Source organism: Corythoichthys intestinalis, chromosome 4 (genome assembly GCF_030265065.1).
Source record: "Corythoichthys intestinalis isolate RoL2023-P3 chromosome 4, ASM3026506v1, whole genome shotgun sequence".
Lineage (NCBI taxonomy): Eukaryota > Metazoa > Chordata > Actinopteri > Syngnathiformes > Syngnathidae > Corythoichthys > Corythoichthys intestinalis.
Window position 1 is genome coordinate 60,285,035 of NC_080398.1, and position 24,072 is coordinate 60,309,106.

The window sequence follows — 24,072 nt, forward strand, 5'->3', positions numbered from 1 at the left end:
ACTTGAAAGTGACTTGAAAGTGTGAATTTTAACTTCTCTCCAAGTTTTTATTTGGAACAGACTGACCATGGAAAACCGGAGATATTATCAGTTTAATTTCATAATAGGATTTTTTTTTCCACTAGAGGGTATTTATGCTCTTTGGACGAATGATGCTTAATTTCTTTTTTTCTCTCTCCAGAGTTCAATGATGTTTTGCATTTCTTTGGCTTAATGTGGTTATGTAATAGTGTTTTAGTACAGTATAATAACAGTTCATATAGATAACTTTGTACTGAGAAAAAAATATATATATTTTTTTTTAATAAAACATTTTAAGCAGCTACTTACAATGTTACTCATTACTTGAGTATTCTTTTCATCAAATACTTTTTTTTACTTGTACTTGAGTACATTTTTTGGATGACTACTCTTACTTGAGTAATATTATTTTGAAGGAACGCTACTCTTACTTGAGTCAAATTTTTGGCTGCTCTACCCACTTCCAGTCCTTTCTGATTTGTGGCGACACAGTCATATTCAATGAAATAATTCCACCAGTCCCAAAATGACATGACATTAAAATAATTGCATATTCTGGTGTGTTTTGAGATTGTTGCGCAAGCAAATATATTAAATAGAAATACTGCACTTTGGAATCAGCTGTAGAAAAAAAAAGATCAAATTTCAATTTTGACAGTGATTGCTATTGTTAAACATATATTTCTTGACATTTCTTTGTTCATTAAAATACAATTGTTTTCATCTTTTCTAAGAACTACATCTCCCATGGCGCTTATCGTCAAACCATTTCACTATAATGCGTCCAATACTGTTGACTTCTTTTTTTTCCGGATAAAACAAAACATACATAGGATCGTAAAAGGGAAACATCTTATCTTGAACGGGAGCTTGCCATTTGGGCTGTTTTTTATTGAACTCGGCAGGTTTTACCGCGTGATTGGGCAGGATACCGTCTGATCTCGTAACCCTGGCCATCACTTTCCCCTGACAGCTGACATGGAAGGTATCATATATTTCAGGCTGGTCATGTTGTATCAGAGTGTAGTGTCTGATGATATTTACGAGGAGTTAGACCTATAATATCAGCACCAAAAAAGATTCTCATGTAAGACGTTGAGTCATTTTTAAAAGGGTTGACTCAGACATACATCCGTCTTTTTCCATGTCCGGTGAAGCTGAGAATAATCCATCAGACTGAGCTCTTAGTGACCTTATACAAACTCTGACCCTGGTTAGTTAAAGAAGCCTCACCTTAGGCAGTGTGGCGCCAGGGGTCATCTCTGACATGTGACCCTATAAGCCCAAAGATGTGTTGGTGGAGTTTCTGGAAAAATGCCAGTTGCTTAAATAAGTCACTCATGTTTATGATAGCTAAATGATTCCTTTGACTTCCCAATTGTATAGTTCCCCAAATTTGACTGATTGCGCAGGTCACTATTCAAGAGGACGATGTTAATGTGTACTTGAATAAGCTGAATGTATGTTCTCCAGCCGCGAGGACTCCAGCACCAAAGGCCGAATTGCTAGCTGTATTATAAATTAGTCTGATAGGGTTTGGAGAAGAGCAGCCAGTCTGCCACCTGTGCGATCTTGAACTACACAAACTCACACTATCACTCCGATAACAATCACACGACCCTGTGCCTGTGCTCAGAGATGATGTCTGCTGCAACCAATAATTTTCTGCATACATCACCATCGAAAGTGTCTAACCTTGGCCTTAGCACAAGAGATTCATTGTCAAATAAACAAGCTAAATGACATTAACCAAGGCTGACTGACAGATGTATTGACTGGGTGGTTGCTTTAACAGACTCAATCCAATGAAGACACACAATCCAGTCCAGTCACTCTCTTTTGAATTTAATTGTCGGCCTATTCATAATCCATAGTTTAATATGATATGTGTCCACATTCTAAAGCTACTGTATAAAACTTTCAACTCTTTATTAGGGTTGTGACAAAATATCGAAATGGTGATATATCGTGATACTTTGTATCCCAAAAGGTTATCAATATGCTCCTGCTAAGAATCGATATATCGACATATCCACGACTTGGCCCTTATGTTTATTTGGCATTGTCACAGATGTAAAAACTATGGAAAACTTACCTTCGTTTTTACTCTTATCCACTCCTTTGGTAATGCTGGCAGTCTGAAAGAGATGCACAACAACACATGCTTATGTTATGTTCTGTTCAATTGCATGGATATGAATGTCAAAGTATGGCCAAGTTATGTTCTGTGCATATACAGTAGTGTATATATCTATATCTATATCTACATATATATACATATATATATATATATATATATGTATATATATATAATATACACACACATACAGTACATATATCAAACGATTAAATTTTTTAATCGAGTTAATCACTGCTTAAAAATAATAGTAATTAATCGCAATTCAAACCATCTCGAACATATGCCATATTTTTTCTGTAAATGATTGTTGGAATGGAAAGATAAGACTGATATATACATTCAACATACTGTACATAAGTACTGTATTTGTTTATTATAACAAATCCACAAGATGGCATTGACATTATTAACATTTTTTCTGTGAAAGGGATCCAAGGATAGAAAGACTTGTAATTCTTAAAAGATGAATGTGAGTACAAGTTATAGTAATTTTATATTAAAATCCCTCTGTTTGTTTTCGTTTTAATAAAATTTGTAAACTTTTCAATCAAAAAAAAAAAAAAAAAATAGCAGCCAGTGTTGACTTCACAACGTAAGACACTTCTGAAAGTTTGTATACTGTGACTAAATATTGCCATCTAGTGTATTTGTTGAGCTAAACGAGATGTTTGAATAGAGTTTGACCAAAGTCTGAGTATTATTTTGCATAGCTATTTTGATTGGGAATGCCAGTTCTCTTTGCATTGAGCGCTTTTCTTTTTGTGAACATTATTTTTTTTCAGAGATAGGATTATTATTTTTGTTGTGCTTTCAGTAAATGATACTGTAGGGACTTCACTGTTCTGCCCAAATGCATGATGGGAAGTTGGGCAACCATGACTGTCAGTTGTGGCTGCAAACGGTATATCTTCTCTGCGTTGTGTTTACTACAGAGTGTTAAGAAAAAGATTATCTCCTGTCATTATTCCCAAAGACGCTTGCCACAATAGATATAATTGTTGGAAGAGATGCCAAAGATTATGCGCTGCCCCAATGAATGCCAGTGTCCACTCCACTCGCTTGTCTCTGCCTCTTAGCTTTCAATAAACATAAAACGGCGCCATTGTAGTCTGTTTGCTGCAATGCATGAGTGGGTCGTTCCGCGCATGCGTTAAATATTTTAACGAGATTCATTTTAAAAAATTAATTACCGCCCATTAACGCAATAAATTTGACAGCCCCAAATATATATATACTGTATATTATATATATATATATATATATATATATATATATATATATATATATCGGAAAACACACACAAGCTTTTGTTTCAACCTAGCCATAAAAAGAAGGTAAATAATTATACTTATTATTCGAAAAGTCTATCATTTTTAGCTTAGATTAATTGATTTCTAATATTCAGTTTAAAAAAAAAAAAAAAAAAAAAAAGAACGACTAAAAAAATTTCACTCGCATATTTTAAAGTATTAAACAAGTTATGTAACAAATAAAAATTGTGTCTGTAAATAGGTCATGGATATCTACCTGCTAACTATCGCTTAATTGTATTTTTTTTTTTTTTTTGTTACTGTCGCATTTTTTCCCGATATTTTAGATGATAAATAATTGATCCAAACAAACCAAAATTGTAAAAAAAAAAAAAAAAATTCCAGTACAGCTGTGGCTATTCTACATGAGTTTTTGAATCGAAACAAGGTAAGTACGTGATATCTTGTTAAATTCATCGTGTCTTTAATGATGCTCACACCTCAAGTTACCGGAAAGCCACAAAAAGACGTACATTTTAGTCTAACATTAGCGTGAGAATTATGTACACAGCAGGCTAACTGACTAGCTTGCTATCCATTATCTTTTCGACCCTTGTTGCCGTTTGGATTGCCTATTATGGGATGATATGGATGTATTAGATACATTAGATGCTTACATCATAAAGCCTAGGTCCTAGGCTTTAAGGGTAAATACATTAATAGATAGTGTTATGTACTCACATTTATACTAGTATGTTTCCTTTATGAATATGGAGCCTTTTATTCTCAGTCAAATAGTCATGCATTCACATTATTTAATCTTAATTGGGAAAAAAAAAAAAATAACTGCAAAAATTAAAATATTATGGTATTGGAATTTAACCCCTAAAATTCCCCTGGATTTTTTTTTCTTTGCACAGATTAAAATCAAGCCAAATCAAAAACTGTATGCAGTAAAGTTATTAATTATACAGCTAACTCCCCGTTTAGCCATGTTTATTCCCAAAATAAAACACAGGGCTAAATTAAATCTACATTTACTCACACATCAATTTGCTTTATTATTTTACATCCACCCACGTCTTGTGCATGCATATTGATTATCAAAGACTTGAGTAGACAAAGGGGATCATCTTGAAGCGTTCATTATGTCTATTGAAAGGATATCTATCAAATGTCTATTTTTCACTCACCTGATTTGACCTACTTTTAAGGTGTCAAAAATGTCCTCCTGTTCAATTTTTTTCTTCCCCCAAAAAATACTAGTAGAGATTTGAAGCTTTCCAATGATGTATCACACATGCATATAGGACAGTTTGGAAATTTGACCAAATTGGAGGTCTCAGAGCAGAACTTCAAGTCACCTGAGTGTTTTCTGCCAGATATATATATTTATTAATGATCAGAATAAGAATTTTTAGACCTTACTCATTTACATAAATTTGTTTGTCCTCATGTTCAGGCTAGTTAAGCGGCTTGCTTCTGCTCCTGAGGAAAAGCTAGCATTACAGATATGCAACCCTGTATCTGTGATAATATCAAACATTATAAACATCAAATAAATCATGTTGTAAAAACATTTACCATTGATCTTATATAAGTTTGTCCTCTTGGTCAGCAGTAGCTAGATAAACAGCTGGCTTCTACTCCAGAGAAAAAGCTAACATTAAGGATAAGCAACACTGTTACTGTGATTAGACCAGTAAGGAACGGAACCACACGGGTTTAACATGTGCATTCACCAAACACTCTGGAATTACATAATTAGCTATTTTTTCCCCAAATTCAAAACGCATATGTCTAAGCTAGCAAGCTAATATATAAATGAATTTCTGTTTAAATTTCTTGACATTATGACAGCATGTTTTTAAAAAGGTCTAAATTTGAGTCCACGCCGCCCATAGGTAGGCCTGTCGTGATAACAAATTTTAGTTGGCGATATTATTGTCAATTTTTTAAAAACCATTTCAACCAATAATGTAGTGACAGTACATCCTAATAAATCACTCATTCAACTGCAACAATTTTTTTTATTTTTGAATAAAACAAAGCATTTTAAAAATGATTTAAAAAATTTTTTTTTAATTAAAAAAAAAGACACACGCATAATCGATAACGGGTCATTTGAAAGCTAGCTAAGTGTAGAATATGAAATGGGGTGTCATTTTAAAGCTATCCTTAATGTAGAATCTGAAGTATATGAGATTAATTCCAGAAATCTTTATTCACATGTTGAACATGATGTGTACTACTGCAAGAATTAATCGATTAACTCGAGTATTCGATTAGAAAAAAAATATTCGAATTAAATTATGCTGCCTCGAGTATTCGTTTAATTAAAGTGGTGTTGAAATGGTTGGTTTTAAAAGTGTTTGCCTTTAGTTTTATTGATATGGGTGGATACACTGCCCTCTAGTCTGCCTCACTGCACATAGCTGAATCCAGCTGCTCCCCCACCATAAAGACCAACATAAACTAAGTTTTTGTTTGAGCTAAAGTTTTTTTAATGCATTCGTAATTTAGTTTAAAGGTATATTTAGCCATTTTTTGTGGGGATATGTGTTTTACTATTTGTTAAGAGCATTGTAAAAAAAAAATTTTGGCATTTTATGGCATTTAAACTAGGACTTTTTCTATGTAAGTTAGCCGATTGTTCTTTTGTTGTACGTATATCCTCATTTATTTATTTTTTTATAACATTTGAGGCTCAGGTCAGGTATTTCAATGATTTTATGTTCCTTATCAGAATACTCGATTATTCGAACTAACTAGGTCACTGATTAATCGATAGCTGCACGCCTAATGACATGCTTTTATTTTTTTAAATCTTCACCGGAAGTATGTTTGCTAAGCCGCTAACCATAAGCTTTACACTCGGTTAGAAAAAAAAAAAAAAAAAGTGCACTCTTCTATTTTTGTCATGGGTGTGGTGTCAGTAATAGATTATTTTCTTTTTTGCATCGTTTCGCGTAAACCAGTGAGTTTTCATGTTTGAAGTATCCCCTTTTAACGGCAACTTTGCATTATGGAGAAGACTGCCAATGTTTTATAATAGGCTAAAGTGGTTAGTACATGGTCTTTTTTCCATTAGCCACAATGTAGCAATTCTAACATTTGACAATGTTTAATGTAGATGTGTTTCCTTATTTTGTATGTTTGAACTTTAATTCTGCAGTGTGTTGATTATCAATAAACATCTGTAAAAGGGTATGAAAACACTAAGGGGCTGTGAGATATCAATAGAACCGTTATGTGGCAAGATAACAAATATTAATAAAGTTAACAAAAAAAATAATCGAATTCATGAGCAATTATCGAAAATAGATCGAAAATTACGAACATTTCCGAAAGTATTCCGGAAACAGCCGAATGGGGCGGAGACGTCATAACAAGGAAACAAAAGGTCGAGGCAGGTGCCATTGTTGTTTATCGACGAGAGAGTTGTGTTCGTGTTTTATCAAAAAATCGCTAAAATGGTTCAAACCTGTCATGGTTTACAAATAGCCATTTGTCGCAATGTAGTACCCATGAGTTTCCGAACGCGAGAAAAAGAGCTGGACTAGGCAGACAATGAGTAAAGTTCGTCAGTGCTAAGAGGGCTAATTTTGCAGACCCAGCCTCCGGCACGATTTTGTGTGGTGCGCATTTTACACCTGAAAGCTATACAAACTATGGACAAATGAAATCAAGAAATTGCTGCTGAAAGCAGATGCGGTGCCCACCTACACGCGCAGCCACCTAAATGTCCAGAGATAACAAGAAAGAGGACGATGACTGGCTCTGATGACACCACCCCACCACCCCAGGCAAAGCAAAGGAGGGAAATGGCCGAAGTGAGTACTCTTTTATAATAAAACAAAAAAAACATCACGCATTGGATATAGACCCTACCCACCGACGTCATAAAACCACGTGCTCGCTGTATGGTTCCGCCCACTTGTCCGTCATTTTGTCTCTGTATTAGCATTGGTTTCAATTGATCGAGGAATTCAAAATGCATTTCATGGAAGACCCGGTGCTTTCTGATGCCGTAAACTCACTGGATGTGTTGCATAAAAGGCGTTATGTGGAAAAGCTTCGTTCCATACAGTCGCCAGATCCATATTTGATGCCCAAATCGATGTTTTTCGACCCACTGTCTTCGCCCTGTCTGCCTGACATCTGCTACGCTGATATTTACAATTATCTTGTCCACACAAAATCAGCCTATTCTCACGAAAATTTGAAAAACACTTTAAGAGCTTGGAGGCTTATAAATACTTCGTTGCTGGTTGGGTGAAACATGTCCTCGTCCACGAAAATTCGGCAGGAATCTATCTTGTGCTTGGAAAGGTGAGTTACGAAATTTTCAATTCAAAATCTTTTGTTATTGCTAACATCCACTGTCAAGTCTAATGTATTTCATGTCGTTTGTCAATGGAGTTAAGGCTTTTAATGTTTATATGGTTTAGCGATAGCACTCTCACTACATACATACGTGTATGTTGTCGGCGATTAGCCTAGCAATGATCTTAATTGTGGTTATTTGTCAGCCCCGTAGACGAGGCCAGTTTCTTTCACTTGGTACCAGCTAAATATTATTCAAAAAATAACGATGGTGGAAGAAAGGGAAGTCACAAACATCTTGAATTTGAAACTATGTCGTACTACGTCGTATGTTGTCGGCGATTAGCCTCGCAATGATCTTAATTGTGGTTATTTGTCAGCCCCGTAGACGAGGCCAGTTTCTTTCACTTGGTACCAGCTAAATATTATTCAAAAAATAACGATGGTGGAAGAAAGGGAAGTCACAAACATCTTGAATTTGAAACTATGTCGTACTACGTCGTATGTTGTCGGCGATTAGCCTCGCAATGATCTTAATTGTGGTTATTTGTCAGCCCAAAACCCTCTAAGTATATCTTAAATGCATCTTACCGGATATAAAATGACTACTACATAGTCTGTGGTGATTTTTTGGTGCCCAGTTTTCACGTCGAATTGCAGCCGTCCATTTTGCTCTCCTCTTTGGATCCCTCGGAATACGGTAAAACTTCAAGTCTCTCCTTCCATCTTCTCTGTTAGTGCAACCAACAGCCACACACGCCTTCACCATTTTGATTATTAATGTTAAGGAGCAGAAAAACACGCCGTAAATAGGAGAAATGTACGTAGCCGTAACAGGTTAACACTATGTTTTGACGGACAAGTGGGCGGTACCATTCAGGAGAGTGGAGTTGTGACGTCACGTGGGTAGGGTCTATAGGACTGGACACGTGTATAAATTATCGCTTGTAAAATATATACAACAAATCCTCTAATCCTATTCATATTTGTGTCGGTTGGCAGAGCGAAACCGATGATAGCACAATAAATGATAATTATTCTATACATTACTTTATTTTGCGGTCACGGTGTATCAGCTTCACAAAAAGAAATGCAAAACAAACCATTCGGTGTTTCTGTTGCCGCCGGTGTTTCATCAGTGTGATTGCTCCCCTCAATGATGCTTTCATTAGGCTGCATTGGCTTTCGTTTGGGCTCAAATAGATAACCCAAAACACCAAAGAAAGGTTCATAACTCTCCTCGTCACCATTAGAAGAATGTTCGTTACGTCGGATTCGTCGCTGCAAATAGAAACAAAATTGTACGCCATCATCGGCGCCATTCAGTACTATGCACTGAGCCGGTTGTTTCCTAGTAGTGACGTCACGCACACAATATGCTAGATTTCCGGCATCTCGGGGGCGGGTCGTTTTAGCTTGACAATCGACCTAATTTCTATCATTTTCTTGGTGTTGGGATGTGTGTAATTACACGAAGTGGCATGATATGAATTCAAAAGGCATGCGTTGGTGGATAAATGATGGAATATTAGCATTTCCCCAGGTGTTGTCATACCCTTAAAAGAAACTGGAGTCTCACATGCAATTAAAACGCACATGTGCCGAGTGCACGCTGCACGTGCACGCACAAATGTATGCACGCGGCAATAAATCGCAGCCAGGAAAATTGCAGTCTTCATTTTTATTTACTGTACGATTAATTGACTTATTGCATATCGCGACACACTTACCCATAGGTCTGTTATATTTCCTCATATCAAGTGCGTGTCAACCTTCCACTGAGGAAACCAGTTTCTCTTCCCATCAGATAAGAGGACGAGCAATTGAATAAAACCTTTAATTTGGGGGCAAACCAGTGCCAAAAGCTAACCTGAAACATCACTTTGCCTAGATTTTATCAACGTATAAAAATAGGGCCCTGAGTGTCAATCAAACCCAGGTTAAGAACTAATTGGATTGGACCAAATATTGTGAACTCCATCTGTAAAATGTGTTTATCAAGCCTCTGATTATACCAGTTATTGATGAAAATGGAGCAGAAAATCAGAAAAGGGGAGGATTTTTTTTTTCATTCTGTAATGACCCACATGTACAATATATGTGTATTTTTTCTAATACTGGAGAGATTTTAAAGACAAATATTCTGTTTCTTTAAAAACAAGAGCAAAAAAAGTCCCACTCAATCCCATCAACCAGATGTACAGTAAATAACTTTAAAGGGAACCACGGATAGAAGAACATGTAGTTCTTCAAAGATAAATCTTAGTACGAGTTATAATAATTTGATATTAAAACCCCTCTTAATGTTTTCGTTTCAATAAAATTTGTAAAATTATTCTAACTAGTAGGTCGCCATTGTTGTTGACATCGCAGGGCGGCGACGTCACATGACCACGCTATTCCATGTGTCACTCTTTAAGTTGTTGTTGTAAATTTGTTGATTGTATGTTAACAGTTCACCCCATGTTTGTATTTGTATTTTTGTGAATAAAGTTTAATTTAAAAAAATGTGTCACTCTTTAGTTATGTAAGCTAGTGATTTAAATACGCCACAAGCTGTCGATGCGAGTTTTAAATTAGGGATCAAGCCAATGAGTGCGTTTTGTCCCTTGACTGACGCCATAGTTTTCCTTTAATCCACACAACAAAGTATCATATAGTGAAAATACAACAAAAATAATTCATATCTCTAAAAAAAATAATGTTCACAAAAAGAAGAGCTTCAATCTGTATTAATTAGGCCCTATTGTCACACAGTTAAACAACAATGCAAAGAGAACTGGCATTCACAATTCACAATCAAAATAGATACATATATATATATATGTATATATATATACATATATACATACAAATACATATAAAAAATTCTCAGACTTTGGTCAAACTCTATTTAAAAATATTAGCAACTCATTTAGCTCAACAAATACACTGGATGGCAATATTTAGTCACAATATACAAACTATGATGCTAGGAGCCATTATCAGGAGTCTGGTTTGTTGCCAAATAAACGTAAATCACAATTGACCCGCACTAAACAGGAAACTACAGCGTCAGTAGAAGGACAAAACGCACTCATTGGCTTGACCTCTTATTAATTTAAAACTCGCCATTGACACATTGTGGTGTATTTAAATCACTACCTTACATAGTTAAACAGTGACACTGTGAAGTACGGCAGCGTGGCCATGTGCAGGCATGCAAACTGGTTAAGGGTGAAAAAGGTGACAAAGTAACATGGACATACGGCATGCGCGGAAAAGTGCATTTCATAGTGCAACCAGAGACATCTCGAATTAAACACAGTACATAATAATTTAACATTTACAAGTCTAAATCTCTCATCCTGAAATCAGAACATATAAGACACATTAAGTAACAAATTATACAAAATCTAAATTATAAAATATACATTATGTCCCATTTGCATTAGGCAGAGAACAGTTGTACAGCATAAAATATTAATTTACAGGTACAGTATAAATTCCATTCACTTAACTGTTATGTGATAGATAGATAGATAGATAGATAGATAGATAGATAGATAGATAGATAGATAGATAGATAGATAGATAGATAGATAGATAGATAGATAGATAGATAGATAGATAGATAGATAGATAGATAGATAGAATTTAAAAAATTACAAGTCTTCAAAAGCATTAACTAGTGATCATAACTTTATTTGCATTCAACCAAAGCAATTAGTCCCATGGTCCTTAACTTCGACTGATAGGGCATCATACTGGATAAACAGACGTACACCTGTAGGCTGTTTTATGAACGGGGGTGTGTACGAACAGCGCGGGAATGGGGGTATTTTCAAATGCGACCTGTAGCGGAGTGCTCCGGTTTGATAACTCTCGATGGCTAAACCAATGAAACGACCTCCACAACAAGGCAAAACTCTTACCTTTCTGTAATTATCGGAGAGTATAGAGGCAACAACAATGGCGAGCTACTAGTTTATTTTTTTATGTAAAATTTTAAAAAAATTTATTAAAACAAATACATTAAGTTATAATTATTTGATAGTAAAACCCCTCTTATGTAGTTCTTCAAAGATAAATGTTAGTATGTCTTTCCATCTGTGGTACCCTTTAAAGTTCATCCAAATCCAATCCCAAATGTGACTCCCTTTGTGACATTCTTGTGCACAGGGATTAGAAGCATACAAATACACACACTGTTTAATCACATCACAATATTTGTCACAAAAAGCTATTTTATATGAATTTGAAAGGATTTCTGTGTATGAATGAATCAAATAATATACAAAGACATGAAATATGTTATGAATAGAGTTCTCATCAGCACAACATTCTCCATGCTTATTATGTTGGCAACAAGGAAATAACTTCACTTATTTCTTGTTGCTGCCAGTGGTATAAATGACTAACGTAATGTGGCGTCGAAGAAGATGCAACACGAAACAGGAAGCAGAAAACTGGAAGCACTGCTTAACAACATTCTTTTGGAACATCCTCATCACCCTTAGTTTCGTGGGTGAATTTAGGAAAGACCAGCACAGTATATAGTTTTCATCAGAGTAATCAATTTCCAGGAAATAGTGCACTGACAACAGAGGTGGGTAGTTATGTTACATTTACTCCGTTATATTTGCTTGAGTAACTTGTGGCATAAAATGAAATTCTAAAAGTAATTTTACCATTCGATACTTTTTACTTTTGCTTGAGTAGATTTGTGAAGAAAAAAATACTCTCACTATGCTACTTTGGGTTACATTACAGTTCTTACAATTTTCTTCTTCATTCTACATATTAGATTTTACATTATTTATTTTATTATTTGCCAGAGAGGCCCACAGTGGCTCTAACAGTTTTAAACTTCGCAACACTAATCACATGACTCCATTATACCAATCAGATGTACAGTGGTATGAAAAAGTATCTGAACCTTTTGGAATTTCTCACATTTCAGCATAAAATCACCATCAAATGTGATCTGATCTTTGTCAAAATCACAAAGATGTAAAAACAGTGTCTGCTTTAACTAAAACCATCCAAACATTTATTGATTTTCATACATTAATGAGGATAGCATGCAAACGATGACAGAAGGGGGGAAATAAGTAAGTGAACCCTCTGCCTAAGTAAACCTAAAGAGCAATTGAAACCAATTTTTACCAATTAATTTAACTCAGGTGTGTGCCCAATCACTGATGAGTGGTTTAAAGCTGTCTGCCCACTATAAAACACACACATTGTCTTGATGAGAAGCATTGTTTGATGTGCATCATGGCTCGGTCATAAGAGCTGTCTGAAGACCTGCGATCAAGGATACTTGATTTGAATTAAGTAGGGAAAGGATACAAAACCATCTCTAAAAGTCTGGATGTTCATCAATCAACAGTTAGAGAAGTTGTCTACAAATGGAGAGAGCTTGGGCTTGAGCTTGAGAGTTGCTTCTCTCCCAAGGAGTGGCCGTCCACCAAAAATGGCTCCAATAGTTCAGCGCAGAATACTCAAAGGGGTAAAACAGAACCCTAGTGTCTGCTAATGACTTACAGAAATCAATGGCACAGTCCAATATCTCTGTGCCCGAATCAACTATACGTAAAAATACGGCCGAGAATGAAGTTCATGGGAGGACTGCACGGAGGAAGCCACAGCTGTCTAAAAAAAAAACATTGTTGCTCGTTTAATGTTTGCGAAAAGGCACTTGCACACTCCACAGAAGTTTTGGCAAAAAAAATTGTGGGCTGATGAAACCAAACTTGAATTGCTTGGGAGTAACACACAACGTCATTTGTGGGGGAAAAATGGAACAGCTCACCACAATCAACATCTCGTCCCCACCGTGAAGCATGGTGGTAGGATCATCATGATTTGGGCTGTTTTGCTACCTCAGGGCCTGGACAACTTGCTAACATTAATGGAAGAATGAATTCAAAAGTTTATCAGTAATGTTTTGCAGGAAAACCTGAGGCCGCCTGTCAGACAGTTGAAGCCAAAAAGTGGATGGATGCCGCAACAAGATAACGATCCAAAACATAAAAGTAAATCAACTTCAGAATGGTTTTAGAAGAACATAATACACGTTCTGGAATGGCCAGGTCAAAGTCCAGACTTGAAACCCAGTGTGATGCTCTGGCATGACCTAATGACAGCGATTCATGTCAGGCATCCTAGGAATCTGACTGAACTAGAGCAGTTTTGTAGAGAAGAATGGGCCAAGATTAGTCCTGATCGATGTGCCAGACTGATCTGCAGCTACAGGAAGCGTCTGGTTGAAGTTATTGCTGCCAAAGTAGGGGGGGGGGGGGGGGCACAAAATATTAAATGTGATCATTCACGTAGTTATTTTTCCCCCTGCTGTCATTGTTTGCACAATATCCTCATTAAAATATGAAAACCAATAAATGTTTGGGTGGTTTTAGTTAAAGCAGACACTGTTTTTTCATCTGTGTGATTTTGACAAAATCAGATCACATTTGATGGTGATTTTACGTGTTTTGTTTATGTGAGAAATTCCGAAAGGTTCAGATACTTTTTCATACCACTGTAACAATAGTCACATAACCACTAGGGGTGTGACAATATATTGAAAAGATCATATATCGTGATACTTTGTAGCTCAAAAAGTTATCATTATTATCCCACAACGAATCGATATATCATTTTAAAATGGCATCACTGTTTAAAAAAAAAAAGGATCCGAATGAACCAACTGGTTGCTACCAAAATCTTGCATTAGAATAGTGTCTACGTTAGCTCACTGGCTGCCATTGATGGCGCTAGACATCTAAATCACTTTGACTGGATTGGCACTGACATCAGGGTATTCAGAGCCACTCTTTCGTGGGCATTTACAGGTTACTTCCTGTTTATTTTGAGTCACTTCCTATTCATTTTGGGACATTCTTGAACTACTTCCTTTTCAGTAACCCAAAATCAATAGTAAGTGACCCAAAAATGCACCAAAAGAAAAAGGAAGTGACCGAAAATCAACAAGAAATGATGTGGAATAGCCAGAAATTAACTCAATGCTTCTCATTGGCTTCCACTGACAGCCATATATGTCCAATCTGTTTGAAAAGGGAGGGTAGCAGCGAATTTTTGCTGCCACCCTCCAATTTCAAACGGATAGGACTTCTACTAGTGATATACTCATTCCAATTCACAGCAGAAGAATGAAACTAGCTTGTTTTTCTGTTTATTTGTTGTTTTGTAGAATATTCTAGAATTATTTCCTGACCCAATATTGTTGTATCACCATTTAATGAGATCATCGTTATCGTGAGACTTGTATTGCAAATTGTATCGTGTCATGAGGTATGAAGAGGTTCCTACCCTAATAACCACACACAAGCTTGCAGTCAGTAGTCCTCTGATCACGCCAGCCTGTTCAATCACGTGGCGTTTTCAAGCATCATAAAAAATAAATTATTTGACATAAAGCACTGCCGTAAAAATTACTCAAAAGTGTGAATTTCAGCCTCTCTCCAAGTTTTTATTTGGCAAAGATAGAACACCAAAAAGCAGAGGTAGGATAGTTTAAATTTCATAGATTTCTCCGCTAGAGGGCACTCCTGCTCTTTGGACTGGGATGCTTTATTTCCATTGCCTGGTACACCAGACTCACCGCTGTTCCAGCTATAGACCCTACTGACATGAAGTCACAACCACGCCTCCGCGCCATATTGTCCGTCAGCTCGTCGTGATTATGCATTACCGCTACGTAAATTCCTCCTATTATGGCGTGTTTTTCTGCTCGTTAATATTAATAATCCAAATGGTGAAGGCGTGTGTGGCGGTTGGTTGCAGTAACAGAGAAGATAGACGGAGAGACTTGAAGTTCTAACGTATTCCAAGAGACCCGGAGAGGAGAGCGAGACGGACTGCTGCAATTCGACGAGAAAACTGAGCACCAAACGATCACCAAAGACTATGTAGTAGTCATTTTATACCTGGTAAGATGCATTTAATATATATTTAGAGGGTTTTGGGCTCACAACCACAATTAAGATCATTGCGAGGCTAATCGCCGACTATATACAGTTTCAAATTCAAGATTTTTATTTCTTCCGCCATCGTTATTTTTCGAACAATATTTAGTTGGTACCAAGTGAAACAAGCTGGCCTCGTCTACGGATCATCAGTTAAACAGGGATGTCCAAACTTTTTGCAAAGGGGGCCAGATTTGGTGTGGTAAAAATGTGGGAAGCTACCTTGGCTGATTTACGTAGAACAATATATTTAAACAATTTTTAGCAAGCCCTTCTGTGTGTCACATTTGCTTTATTATTATTATTTTAAATTCATAATTTCAACAATCTCGCCTTTGTGGCGTTCTCTTTCGACACTCGGGCTCTTGCGAAATACTGATGCTGTGAAATTAAACTAGCTTCAAGTTGCTATAATTTCTCACTGCGTATCTTCCTTGTAATGTTGTCGTACATGTCAGCGTGTCTTTGAAAACAGCGACTGTCTCTTTGCAAATGAGGCAGACACAGTTGTTGCGTATTGTATTGAAGAAATAGTCCAATATCCACCTATCCTTGAAGCGTCAGCCATCGCAGTCAACTTTTTTTTTTATTGATTGTCGCCATTTTAGAAAATTGAAAGTAAAGGGTCACACGGGGTAATGTTGCTTAGAGTGCTGCTCTTAAAGTTTTTCAAAGTTTCGTGAGAATAGGCAGAGCTTCTGTGGACAAGATAGTTGTAGATATCAGGGTAGCAGATGTCAGGCAGAGATGGCGAAGACAGCGGGTCGAAAAATATCGATTTAGGCATCAAATATGGATCAGGCGAATGGATGAACTGAAGCTTTTCCACATAACGCCTTTTATGCAACGCATCCAATGAGTTTACAGCGTCTGAAAGCACCGGGGCTTCCATGAATTGCACTATAAATTGCACGACAAATTGAAACCATTGAGAATACGGATAAACAATGGACAATATGGTGGCCGGATACAGCGACACGTCATTGTGTGACGTTGGTGAGTGGGGTCTATTGAGTCTGGCCACCATTCAGTGGATTCAATTTCCAGGGCAGAGCAAGCCACAGCAAACAGACAGCAGAGTGGACCAATCAGCGACGGGCAGACGTGACGTTAGTAAAACGACGAGGGCAGGACGAGGGACTTGCGCGCGGAAGTAAACATACGAGGAGAGCGGAGTTTATCCAACATGGCTAGCGCGAGACAGACTGTTGTCATTGACTTGTGTCGATGTGTTTTTGGTAATTTAAAACTGATTTTACCGTGGAATGGAACATATTCTCGGCTGTTCCGACGCGCAAGAGTGACGTTGCTCGTTAAGAACACGCTACGCAAATAAACGAATCTGATTTGTCGATTGATTTTGTACCTGCTCGAGAGGCCGTTAATGGGCTGGTTCCCAGACCTTTCTCTCAGTGTTTGAAAAATACAGGGAGAACAGTCTGGCCGTGCCAGGCAATTATTTCCATAGATTTTCTAGTCAGAATTTTTGTGTATTTATTTGGCCTTATATGGTCATGTAATAGGTTATAGTACAGTTTAATAGTAAGTTAACATAGATGACTGTGCTGAGAATAAAAAAAAATACCATTGATGAAAAACAAAAAAATCTGCCATTGTAAGCAGCTGCTCTTTACTTGAGTATTCTTTTCACCGAATACATTTTTTGGAATTTTATTTTAGTAAGAGGGATGTCCCCGATCCGATCACGTGATCACAGATCGTGCTGATCGGGCCATTTTTCAGAGGATCGAAATCGGGTGAAGAGGACCAGGTTTTTAATTTTTAAAAATATATTTAGTTTGTTTTTTTTGTTTTGTTTTTTCCCAGAAACACAATTCGTGGTGTTCGGCAGCTATTTTTTCCGGTCGGCGGTCGAAACTTGGAATCGAAATTTAAAAAATTGAACGGTTCCGGAATGTTAGTCCCGCATCCTATTGATGCTCGATGCCTAATCCTAGTCTGACTGCATTCAGACTGCAGCCATATCTGATTTTTCCTCAAATCTGATTTTTAGGGCTGACCGTTCACACTATACTTTTAGCAAGCGTCCAAATCAAATCTGAGCCTGTTCAGACTGAGTCACATTGTTGACACACCTGACAAGTTTCTGTGGCAACGAAGGCGTCAGGCAGCATTGAGTGCCGTCACGGACAATCAAAACAAATCTGGGCTGTTCAGACTGAGAAGCATGTTGTCCATATCTGATATGAAATTATCTTCCATATAGACATGTGCCGGTTACCGGTTTCACGGTTTAACGTGGTGTGAAAACGTCGCGGTTTCAAAACCACTAAAATTTTCCGTCATACCTTAGTACGGTATTCGCTATTTTTCATGTGCCAAAATGCAGCCGAAGTGGCTTGGTGCGGCAGCGCTCACCCTTCCCGTTTGTTGCCGTGAGTGTCAGTGACGCTCTTCTGCTAAACAGCCAGCAAACCCCAAAAACAAACCTTCCAAACACAAGGCGTACTTTTCTTCAATTTATTGAGCTCTCAAATCGTGCTTAAATATACAAATGAATACATTTAAAACGTTGTACAATTGTATTTTTCCACGTGTGATTAGGTTCAACAGGATAGCAGTAGCACCATTAAAAAGTTCGCCAAAAACAAAACACACATTTTCCTTTCAAATTCAATATACAAACTAACTAAAACTTAAAAAGACGAATGTTAGCCTAGGCTAAGCTGGGAGAGCAGCTTCGTCGAGATTTTATGTCTCACAGCCGCTGAGTGAGAAACAAGCTTGAGTGGAAGAAGGGGGGAAGAAAAAGGATCGCGTAAAAGATCGCTAATTGAGAAAGGAGGTCTCACTCCTCACTTTTTTTTTTTTTAGATGAAACCTTTCCTCAACAATATTTACATTTTAACTAATTCATAAAACTAACTTATACATTTTTAACTAACTTATTAACTTATGAATTCTTTATTCTTTTTAACACAAAGGCATGGCATCATGTAGACTAGAGTTGACACAGTGGCTGAAAATGGCAAAACTTCACTTGAGCTTCCCCCCCTCAAAAAAAGTCATACAGTATATATTTTTAATTTTATTTAGAAGTGTTTTTACTTTTTTATAGCAATTATTTTGTTCTTACTCTAATATTGAGCAACTTGAGCTGTGGCTGTGGGTATAGTCTAGGTTCTATTTATTTTAATTTTATATAAAATATTTGTTATTTTTTGTTAATTTATTTATTTTCACATTATATTCATGTTCCAATTTGCAAATATGTTTTGAAAAAAAATCCTGTTCAATGGAAAAAAACATTTAATTTTTTTTTTTTTTTTTTAAACCCATACATCTCAAAATTTTGGAGCTATAATTGCAATACCGTGATACCGTGAAACCGCGGTATTTTTGCTCACGGTTATCGTACCGTCAAAATCTCATACCGGCACATGCCTACTTCCATATGTGGTTTCAATCAGTCTTGCAAAAATCTGATTTCTGTGCTTTGTGACTGTTCAGACTACAAATTAACTATCCAGTTTCAATCTGGATGGGCTAAAAATCGTATTTTGGCTGCCTGTCTGTCTGAACAAGGCTTGGCCTCTTTCGTACCTTCGGATGAACCCTTGCTGCCCCTGCGCTTCTCTGGCAGAGGTATCCTCGTTGTTCCAAAAGTAAGGACAAACAGACACGGCATCTTTTCAGGTTTACAGACCTGGCCTCTTAAACATTCTGCCAGGGGATGTCAACGCTACCGAGAGCATTCATCTGTTTAAAAAAAAAGCTCATGACATACTTTTTTTTTTAGTTTAGCTTTATGTATATTCATTCATTCATTCATTTTCCATGCCGCTTATTCCTCACGAGGGTCGCGGAGGTGCTGGAGCCTATCCCAGCTAACTTCGGGCAGTAGGCAGGGGACACCCTGAATTGGTTGCCAGCCAATCGCAGGGCACAAGGAGACACACAACCATTCACGCACACACTCACACCTATGGACAATTTAGAGTGTTCAATCAGCCTACCATGCATGTTTTTTTTGGGGGATGTGGGAGGAAACCGGAGTTCCCGGAGGAAACCCACGCAGGCACGGGGAGAACATGCAAACTCCACACAGGAAGGCCGAAGCCCGGGATTGAACCCTTGATCTCAGAACTGTGAGGCAGACGTGCTAACCACTCAGCCACCGTGCCGCCGCTTTATGTATATGTGAATGAGTAAGTGACTGTGTGACTGAGCCGGGTTAAGTTTGATGGTTTGGATGAGGGTGGGAGGCTTGGTGGATCTAGATGATTTTAACCCTTTCACGCACGAATTATCATAACCTAAATCCGGATTCTTTTCTCAAGTGTTTCAACAGTATAACTGTAACTAACAGTAACTGTATAAGCATGATAAAAAATAATAACCTAGCTGTCCACTGTCGTGACCACTGTCCCTGAAAGGATTAACATGTCAAACATTTTGTCTAACATTATTTGAAATAATTTGTTAAAAGCGCGCATTTGGAACCTGACCTGTGATTAAAATGCAATGATTTTTTGAAACGAGTTAAATCTTCTGTAATTAATCAGAATTGATGTGTTAAAGCCCCCCCAAAATCTTATTTTCAGCCATTTTTTTAATCGAAATGGGTACGTATGCTGACAAGTTAGAAAAAAGTCAACGAGCATGAAATCTATGGTATGAACATTACAAGCATGTGATAGCATGTGATAATTCATCCGCGTGATGACGGAGAAAATAATGTTGTCATAACGACGGTCTAGCTTGAAAACCGTTAGCCATGCCTTAGTCATCTCTTTTATTTCGAAATTGTTGCCACGACAACCGAGCTGGGTAGACTTGAATTACACATGTTGCAAGCGTGGTCAAAACTGAAGCTTTTAAAATTACAAAAGATACATTAAATGTGAAAAATAAAATGATGGAACTCGCCAAAATGGCTGTCTACCAAAGCACTTATGCAGTTCGAACATCAGTGGATTTCAGGGTAGTTAGCGCCCATCAGTCCACCCCAGAGTGCAATGTTTTGGGTTAAAATGCCCAGTTTTGCTTTGCCTGAGAACATGGATTTCTCCTCAATCCTCCGTATTTGTGCCCAAAAATAGTGAGCTTCGGGCGGCCGCAACAGAAGCACGAAGTGCCTGGAGCCTCCATGCTGGAGGTTTTAGTGGTGCTCTCATTAAAATTCTTTCATTTTACATGTTCATTCACAGAATACTGTATCTGTGCATTGCAGTGATAAATGACAAGAGTGCCACATTTTGGTCCAAAAAAGACAAAGTTATGTTTCACCGGCCAAGAGGATTTTACCCCGAGCCTCCGTGGGCAATACTATGGGATTCTAGAAGAGCCATAATTTATAGGCCAAAGAGGGGTTGCGATAATGTAGTTATTAACGAGTTTAACGGACAGTTTGATTAAAAATGTACTGTATATTACAACCGGCCCAAACGTCAGGTTGGCCCACCCAGCCTCCCGATTAACTACTCCAGGCCTGGATGTGATTATGGAATAGCGTACCGCGCGAAAGTTATTTTTAGACTGTGACGTCGCCATCGTAAGGCGGCAGTGGGACATTATAGACACGCCCTCGCATACAATCCATGTTATTTCTGCTTGTTTTCTCTGGTAATCTTTCAAAAAAGACCATGCCGATCAAACACTGCTGCTATGGAACTTGTTGAAACGACTCTAGACATTACGACATATGAAGGATGTTTTTTTCATACCTTTCCCAAAACCAAAACTAGGGTTGGGCATCGTTTGAAATTGAACAGTTCCGATTCCGGTTCCATGTTTCCATTCCGGTTCGCAACAATCTTCAAAAAAAAATTTTTTTTAAAAGAGGCAGGGTCAAAAAATGTGTAGTTTAAAAATGTATTAGTTTATATTAATGTCTTAACTTCTGGATTTTTTTAATTGTATGAATTTAAAAATAAAATCTAATTTATTATTATTATTTTATTATTTTTATTATTATTTATTATTAATACAATTAATATGAAATTTATGAATTATATGAACTGCTCACAGGACTATTTTAAACTTGTTTATAAACATCAGCTTTTGAACTTAAATGTGATGAAGTTTCTTTTCAAAGGAGTGCACTTTCACAAAGATCCCCCCCCCCCCCCCCAAAAAAGATCACGGAGAAAAAATTTATTCATAGTCTTACGCCATACATGTACCTTAGCTGGGAGCTACGACGAAGCATTAGTATAAATTCTTCTATTGATTATAATTTGATGTAGATGAGGCAAAATAATGTTTCCTTATTTGCAAAAAAACGATTCCGTTGTGTTTACAGACACATGCAATGGTTATGTTGTGACAATGTCAGTTAGGCCAGTGAGTGGCGCTGTAGGAATGTACGTATAATGCGGAGGAGAAGAGATGAGAGCGTCTGGCGAGGATGCTATGTGATGTGATGCTATGTTTTCACTGCTACGAGTTCATTAAAAAAGTAATTGAATGCTTTATATTGCTGCATCTTTCTAAATAAGCAACACAAAAGATTCTACAACAAAAATCCTTTTAATACTGTTGATTTTAACGGAGGCATATACTGCTTGAAAATGGCGTCTGTTTACGAACGCCAACGAGTCTGTCATTCCGCATCTAGTTCTATATACATCGACCATAGCCCGCCGTAATGGTAAGATTTATTCTCGTTCTATTCCATCCATCGTCTACTGCTTAATCCAGGGTCGGCTCACTGGGACAGCAGAAGACCGACGTAATGTATTGTTTTACTTACCCGGTTCTGACGGCGCAGCATGTCAACTACGTAGCACTCAGCTAGCTTTGCACTTGGCACCTACTGTAGGCTATATTCCATGAAGCCAGTCGTGCATAATTGATCGTGTAGCCACCTTTGCATGATATAGGTGTGTTGCAAATGTTGCACTGAGCTGTTTTTTTTTTTTTTTTTGTAAAGTTAAGCCAAACCTTTGAGCACCGCCTCACTGTGTCCATGGTTGTAATCAAGTTGCAATGCACAAACACGCGCTTCTTGTGGCTTCGTCTTCGTGGTTTTCGGCAGCAATTGTTTTCCGCTCGGCAGTCAGGGCATCGAAACATGGAATCAAAATTTTGAAATTCTAACTGTTCCGGGAGAACCAGAGAGTTAGAACCGGGTCCCTTCGATGCTCGATGCCCAACCCTAACCAAAAACTCGCAAGGGAAAAATCAACTTGCGCGGACATCCAAAAGACCAGTTTAACGCCAGCCAGGTGAAGCCATTCACAGTTCATATGCAGTAAACATTTTGTTGGAGCCCATGGTCCTACAGAGGACGAAGAAGTAAGCCATTTTGATATTTTTACTTATTTTTTAGCGTGGCGTTTTGCCGTCCCCGATAGCAGCCTGACATTGAATAAACGTTTATTTTCCATCAAAATCATCAGTATAGTTGACATAGAAATTTTCGACGTCAAAAAAAAAAAGGTATCTGACTGCCACTGTTACCTTTTCTGTTGTAAAAAAAAAAAAAACTTTAGTAAGGGAGTGAAAATAAATTAAAGATTTAAGATTTGCTATTAATGGAAAAAATTAAAAGTGTTCGTTGGCTGTCACTGAGTAGCATTTGCGATAGCTACACAAAAATAGCAATGTAAATTGCCCCCAAGAACGGTCAGAGACGAAAGACAACCAGAGGACATGATATATAAGAAAGACAGGGCATATGGTGGTAAAGGATAGATTGTTGAAACAGGCGAATCTCAAAATCAGTGGTGTAAGGCAATGCACACAAGAAAAAGGTGTTGATAAAAAAGCTAACTGTGGATACGGTCGGCTCTTTTTAAGTATTCGACACTCAAGCTATCTCTTGAATTGAACATTTGTATGTTCTTCCACATCTTTACCAGTGACATCATTTTTGGACAGAATTGGTAGGTTTAGCTCAGTAAAAATCTCGTTCGTACACTATTTCCATTCATTTACTATTAGGGACAAACGGGAGGTTGACCCGCCTAGCAACAATTGCCAATGTCAGGGCCGGCCCAAGCCATTTGGGGGCCCTAAGCAAAATAACGCAAAGGGGCCCATATTTTTGGCCCACCATTTTGTCACAGTGTACTGTGAAACCCATACATGCAATCCAACCCATACGTCCATATTTTGTATATTAATCAGATTTTATTGCACTGCATACTTCAAACTTATCACCCCAAATGATTTGTCAGTACTTACAGTAGATAGCGCCAAACCTTTTTCTAAAAGAGGAAAGAAATAAGTTAAGGAAGAACTTTTATTTTTTTAAGCTTGTAATCAAGTATCAAAACTCACAAAAGTCAAATAAAGCAAACTGTAGTAAACAAATAGAATATAAATTAAACAATTGCCAGATTGGGGGCCCCCTAGTGGTCAGGGGCCCTAAGCAGCTGCATAGTCTGCGTATAGGCTG

The 24,072-nt window shown here is 37.5% G+C and overlaps 2 protein-coding genes across 2 annotated transcripts in view; one reads left to right on the plus strand and one right to left on the minus strand.

Moving 5' to 3' along the window:
* LOC130914399 (uncharacterized) overlaps positions 1–24,072 on the plus strand; it is a 286,666-nt gene that overhangs the window by 107,021 nt on the left and 155,573 nt on the right. The gene's annotated exons all lie outside the window — the stretch shown is intronic.
* The window catches only part of vegfaa (vascular endothelial growth factor Aa), a 53,394-nt gene that overhangs the window by 27,399 nt on the left and 1,923 nt on the right, over positions 1–24,072 (minus strand). Inside the window, exon 2 of the mRNA XM_057833556.1 lies at positions 2,117–2,159. Within this exon, the coding sequence (XP_057689539.1) occupies positions 2,117–2,159 (43 nt within the window). The remainder of the gene's footprint in view (positions 1–2,116; positions 2,160–24,072) is intronic.